Raw genomic sequence first — 6401 nt, forward strand, 5'->3', positions numbered from 1 at the left:
ATTGTTTTAGCTTTCTCTACCACCGAATATGAAGCGGTCTAATGGCTTTCTTCGGCAAGACCCAGAAATAGTCCCAAATAGATTAGTTACAAAAAGATTTTTAAGTTGCCTTTGCCTTAATTTCACTGATCAAAAGTGATGTAGTTGGGCTCATAACTCGCACGAGGATCGGAACCTAATAACTGGTCGGAGGGGTTAAGTTTGGTGAATGGAGAGTCCTGCGGAGATGGTTTCACCTTGCCAAAGTTGACCATCTTGCCCCTGTTTTTTGTTTTATATATATGAGACAAAAAGCAAGCAGAGTCCAAATTTTCTTCTATCTGCAGTGCTGTCCATAAAGGGTAATTTAGTAATTACATTTTGTCTCGTTTTTCTGAGCACAATTATAAAACAAAGGGTTCCCCCTTGCGGTCGTTCCTCCGTCATCTACCACATCGACCACGGTAGAGCAGAGAGAGTGCGAGATCCTTTTCCCATCTTTTCCCTGCGTTACCAACCTCTTCCTCAGATCTTCGGATCCGATCAATCTCTGCGCCAATTTTCCAGGCTAGAAGATGTCTACTCCTTTTGCCGGAGATGTCGTCGGACCTTTCTTTGGCTTCCTCGGAGCGGCCGCTGCCCTCGTTTTCTCCTGTAAGTGTTTTTTTTTATTTTAATAATTCCATATCTCTACTTGCTAATTAATTCAGATCTGAAGCTATGAGGGTTTTACTTTTTCAGGCATGGGAGCCGCTTATGGGACGGCGAAGAGTGGCGTTGGTGTTGCGTCAATGGGTGTTATGCGCCCGGAGCTCGTGATGAAGTCGATCGTCCCTGTTGTTATGGCTGGAGTTTTGGGTATCTACGGTCTGATCATTGCGGTCATTATTAGTACGGGAATAAACCCTAAGGCTAAACCGTACTATCTCTTCGATGGGTATGCTCACCTCTCCTCTGGTCTTTCTTGTGGTCTCGCTGGGCTTGCGGCTGGTATGGCTATTGGCATCGTCGGAGATGCTGGTGTCAGGTAATGACTACTTTTTTATTTATTATTATTATCGTTACTTTGCAAGTTTGAAACAGACGGTTTTTGCTTTTGATGAGCTTATTTGATGTTGTTCGTTTGTAAAAATGTCATCCCTTGGGATCTTAACAACCTGGAGCCGATGATCTGTTTTGTCTTTCTCGGGCAGCTATCAAAAGTTTTTCCCCATTAGACTTTGAGCATTGGGTTTTGAGTGTTTTTGCCTACCGTGTTATGCGTACTGCCTTCTTGTGATTCCTTTATTTCTGAGAGCGCTACTAGCTTATTCTTTGTAATCGTGTGCTCCATTAATGGCCTACCAACTTTTTGTTATGTGTTATTGTTATATAGTATATTTGTTTCTATTTTTTAGGAGTGTTGAATTAAATTATCATTGTATTGTGCTCTGCAGCTTGCGCCCTGGTTGATTAAGGTGTTTGAAGTTTTTAGTTGCTTGTAGGAAGTAGTTATTTCTGTTACGGATCCAAGGAAGTTTGTTTGGGATTTTTTGCAATGTCATGGTTGTTTATGATTCTTGTGTGCTCGCTGATCCTCCTAACAATCAAATTTGTGATTCCATGGAGATTTGGAACTGTCATGTGGGATGACAATTGCGCCCATGCTCTCCCACTTTCAGTAATTTAGATCAAAACCAGGTTTTTGCCTTAGTAGCCTACTCCTGCAACCATAATCCATGAACCTTGATTGTGAAGGTGGTATTTTTCCATTGAGGTTTACCTGTTCTGTTTTAATGTCTTTCCTGCATTTCTCTGATTTTGGTTCCTTGCTTCCCTTAAATAGTGCTTCTTCTATTCCAAAATATTCATACCAATATTTTTTGTTAGATTGTTCATCTCCCAACTTCAGGAATTTGTATTAAAACCATGTTTTTTGCTTTAATATCCTGCTCCTGCATCCATAGCCCATGAACCTTGATTCTGAAGGTGGTATTCTTCCATTGTGGTTTGCCTTTTTTATTTTGATGTCTTTCCTGTATTTCTCTGATTTGTGTTCCATACTTTCTTACAGAAGTGCTTGTTCTATTCTTGAGCCGTTACAAACCTTCATGTCATATGTAGCTTTAAGATGTCATGTTGATACTGTAGTCATTCACAGTGATGGGATTCTTTTGTGCTATCATGGATTTGATGAACACTGGTAATTGAGACATCACCACAAGTTCTATCTGGAGTCCTGAAAGTCATCAAATCAAACTAAATCAAAGTGGATTATGTAATTACCATGTTTTGAATTTTTTTTAACCAAAATAAGTGTAAATTTTCCACAAGGTCTTGTGTACTTATGTTCATTAGATCCATAACCATGTTTCCTTTCTGGTTACAGGAGCATTGCATTCTCCATTGATTTTTCTTTCTTCAAAAGTTGAGAGTCCTTCTGGCTTGTCAGCTTGTTTATTAACTTGTGGATATGACTACAAGCAATGCTAAGCCAAATACTTGTGTTGCATCTAGTTGAAAGTATTGGGTAATTATACATGTCTTTATCAGCTGTCACTGTTCCCTCACAAACATCCTCTTTCTATGCTTGTCCAAGCTATTTTGGCTTCAGCTATATGAGTTCTTGTTCTTCATTCTGCTCTATCGTCTGCAAGTTCTGTTGTTGAGTTGACCTTCTTCAGAGTTGGTCTTTCCATACCACTTCCTACTGTGTCAGTGACAGAGGGCTTATTGTTTGATTTTTTTCTCTCTTTAAATTTTCAGTTTATGGAGCTACATTCTAACTAGGTGTGAGACATGTTCAGTGCAATCTTTGAATGTTTCCCAATAATATCAACTATTTGCTTAGGATGAGGCACATGGACATACCAGTAATGAAGGTTGTGAGAGCATGTCATGTGATTGACAGCACCTGGAAGGAATTATTAGTTGACATTGTTTTAGTTACATGTATCAAAGCCTGTTTGCCTTGATGTGTTGATGTCAAATTTAAGTACTGTTAATATTTCCATGGTTTAGGTACGAGTTAATCTCAAATATGTGATTTTTTTTTCATGTGAGGGATTGGTAGGAGTGGAGACAAGAGTTAGTTGAGGGCTTATTGTTGCATCTGATGTGTTTTTTTTATCCATTACAATTGTGAAACTGATTTGTATATTTTTTGTATGTGGGAATCATGAAATAGTTTTTTCTCTAATATTGCTCAACAAAATTGCCTGCTTAACTATTTGATGGGGTTAAGGTTCTTTCGCCACATCAATGTACAAAACGTTTTCAGAAATGTCTTTGTATTTGAATCAGGTGACTTCTTATCAGATGGTTTAGAGTTCAGTGTTATCTTTGTGCTTGATCTGGTTGCTCCAACAAATGCCAAAAAAATAATTTTGTGTTTTCATCTTCTCTGTGATATGCCCTGTGTTGTATGCGAGCCAAGTTTGCTTAGTTTGTAGGTCCTTTGTTTTGCCAAAACTTACTATTTGATGGTTTAATGACCGTCATACAGAGCCAATGCTCAGCAGCCAAAGCTCTTTGTTGGAATGATTCTTATCCTCATCTTTGCTGAAGCTCTTGCTCTCTATGGACTCATTGTTGGCATCATTTTGTCTTCCCGAGCTGGTCAATCAAGAGCAGATTAGTGAAGGAAAGGAGGTTCCATCGGTAATTTCATGTGGTTTGTCAGTTCTCTTCCAACCTCCTATTTCTTTCTTCCCAAGTTAGTAATAGTCAATAGCACTTGTTTGTACACTCTTTAGTTAAATTTATGACCATGAGCTGGATGCACACCATTTTTATTCAGCGGTCTTGCTAAGCTGCTTGTAGAAGTAGAAGGGTTGTACGAAAAATAAAAGCTTATTAAGCTGCTAAGTCTTGTCTAATTTCCAATATTGTTTTGCTGGTGAGTTTAAGACTGATCTATCGGACTACGATTGTTACTTGTCCCAAAGTTCTGGCCAATGTGTATTGCTTTATTGTAAAAATGTGGTTGTGTGAACATATTGCATCCTATATAATTTTCTGCTCCAGGAATATAACTATTGTTGGCCGGCTTGAATGTGTGTTTGACAATTAATAAAAGAACCTGAACAGTCCCCCAATCCTATATCTCAATTTAGGAATCTGTTTGCAGCTTTACTATAATCTGGAATAGGGCAGTAGTTGCAGCAAATTGAGTGACACATAGTGGGTGTTCATTTAAAACCATGTTGAGATTACCTCTGGAGGAACTATTTGAAACAAAATATGTTTCACAAGAAAATGGACTTTCAAATTCTTAAAAGATCAAAAAGACACGATGAATCCTTACAATAACTAGTGCAAGTAGGACAAAACGAACTTACTTGGATATAAAAATTTATGGATGCATATATATGTTTCAACACTAATTCATCTTAGTCAAACCTGGCCTAAACGAACAGGACCTAACTCCAAATAATTGAAATTAACCCAGTCTGAACCAAAAGAATTTTATGACTCCTATCGTAATGCACTTGGGAGAACTCTACAAAAGGGATTGCAACTAGGGAATGAGAGGTCTTTTGAAGGTTCTTTGGTTGGATTCTTGAAGACAAAAACTCATAATGAAAAAGAGGGAGAGATTATTGTTTATTATATTGTTGTTGCTTTGTAAGTAAGACTTCAAATCATGCACAACTTTCTTGGACTCTAAACTAGCAACTTGAGGAGAACAATCAAGATGAGTAAGTTTGTGTTTGTAGCAAGAAGTTTTGTTTTGTACTTAGTTGTACAAAATATTTATATTGTATTAATTCAAATTGGTGATTTTTTAGATTCCTTATTTCTCTAAGTTTGTTTTACAACGGAACCGAATCATAGATCATCATAACACAAAATAAGCAGACAAAACCACCCACTATGAAATGAGGTATGAACCATCAAATAATGAGGTATAAATAGAAAAAAGATGAAATGTTTTGCAAATTGACAATGGGGGGTTAGTCAACAAACTGGAAATTTGATCTTCATCTCATGCATCTACATGATTTTCATCTTCGAAATGGGTGTTAGTGTAGACAAGTTCATGTTCGAAATTTTCGAAATAGGGTGTTAGTGTGGATAAGTTCATCTTCATCTTTATCTTCGAAATTTAAAATCATTAATTTTATTAATTATAAAAATAAGTTAATTAAATCAAGTGTTTGAGTTAACAATATTTTAATTACTACTATTAAATCACTAATACAATAGAGTAAATAAAAATAAATATGATTAATGAATAAAAAAATATTATATTAATAACATAAGATAGATTTTTTACATGGTATTAATTTATAATATATTTTTACAAAATTAAAAATAATTAATTAATCAAATGTATACTTTAATTATATTTTTTTTACCAGAGACTTAAATATGAAGTTTAATATAGTAATAAAATTGATATAGTGCTGGGTTGCGTTAGGCGTTGAACCGGTACCACATTAATTTTTTCCTAACTTAGGAAAATCAAAATTTCCAACAGTGTTTTCTTCCCACGGTGTCGAAAAACCAGAGATCACGACGAACAAAGAAAATCAATCCAGGCAGCTAATCAAGCTCCAATCGAATTTACGGAGCAGATCAATACGGCTTGTCCTCAAGCTCAAAAGTAGGGTTTGTATGCCAAAGTCTCCACCTGTGCCCAAGTAGCATCCGCGATAGCTATGTCCACCCTCTGGACTCCCAAAATTGGAGTTTATTTTATTTTATTTTATTTTTAGTTGGCCTGGGTTGACTCGGTTTAGTAAGCCCGGTCCGGCCCTCGACTCAGCGTACTGCATTGATTAAATTTTCCTAACTTAGGAAAATTGTAATCGGAAGCCTCTTCCTCCTTCTGCGAAAATTTCGCCGACGGGTCGCTTGTTGCTGTGCTACCGAGACGAAGGTTGAGCGAAAATGTCACCGATGGAGTCTCCTGTTTCTCCGGTGGCGAATCGCAGCCCGTTGGGGGCTTCGCCATGTGGAGAGTTTCCGAGACAGAAGGCTCTCGGAAACTTGTTAAGCTCTGTTTCTCAACCCCCCGGAATAGAGAACCCTGGCAGAAATTTCGCCGACGGAGTCTCCTGCTTCTCCGGTGGCGAATCGCAGTCCGTTGGGGCTTCGTCGCTTGGAGAGTTTCCGAGACAGAGGGCGGGAGAGAGGGAGGAAAAAAGAAAAACAGAAGCCCGCGTGCATCCTTCATCTCAAATAAGATCAAATATGGCCTTCTTTGAGATGAAGGATTTTAAACTGTGGAGATGAAAGACCACTTCATCCCCTGCATCGAGATAAAATATCATTTGCGCTCCACTAACAACTTCATATGTTAGGATTTTTATGGAAGATCTAAGAATAGAAATTGTGTTGTAGAAGGAGTTTATCAACAATACTATGGAATGCTAAAAAACATAAAAACACTAGACTTTTAGTTAACAATATAAGTTTGTCTAATGACAATAATCGGC

General features: G+C 37.5%; 1 protein-coding gene across 1 annotated transcript; it reads left to right on the top strand.

Annotated features, from left to right (window-relative positions):
* The first annotated feature begins 396 nt into the window (after positions 1-396).
* Positions 397-4008, top strand: LOC137944846 (V-type proton ATPase 16 kDa proteolipid subunit). The gene is made up of 3 exons (XM_068790615.1): positions 397-633; positions 721-1006; positions 3464-4008. The coding sequence occupies exons 1-3, from the start codon at positions 555-557 to the stop codon at positions 3594-3596; spliced, it is 498 nt and encodes a 165-aa protein (XP_068646716.1). The 5' UTR covers positions 397-554; the 3' UTR covers positions 3597-4008.
* The last annotated feature ends 2393 nt before the right edge of the window (positions 4009-6401 follow it).

The sequence above is a fragment of the Aristolochia californica genome, unplaced genomic scaffold, assembly GCF_029961685.1.
Source record: "Aristolochia californica isolate CCGP_79_NKW_82.1479 unplaced genomic scaffold, dmAriCali1.0.hap1 SCAF_11, whole genome shotgun sequence".
Taxonomy (NCBI): Eukaryota; Viridiplantae; Streptophyta; class Magnoliopsida; order Piperales; family Aristolochiaceae; genus Aristolochia; species Aristolochia californica.

Bases quoted from the DNA above. Each gene is read 5' to 3' on its own strand.
- LOC137944846 (XM_068790615.1), top strand. From the start codon at position 555: ATGTCTACTCCTTTTGCCGGAGATGTCGTCGGACCTTTCTTTGGCTTC. The intron at 634-720 runs GTAAGTGTTTTT...TTACTTTTTCAG, and splicing joins CGCTGCCCTCGTTTTCTCCT to GCATGGGAGCCGCTTATGGG. The intron at 1,007-3,463 runs GTAATGACTACT...ACCGTCATACAG, and splicing joins GTCGGAGATGCTGGTGTCAG to AGCCAATGCTCAGCAGCCAA.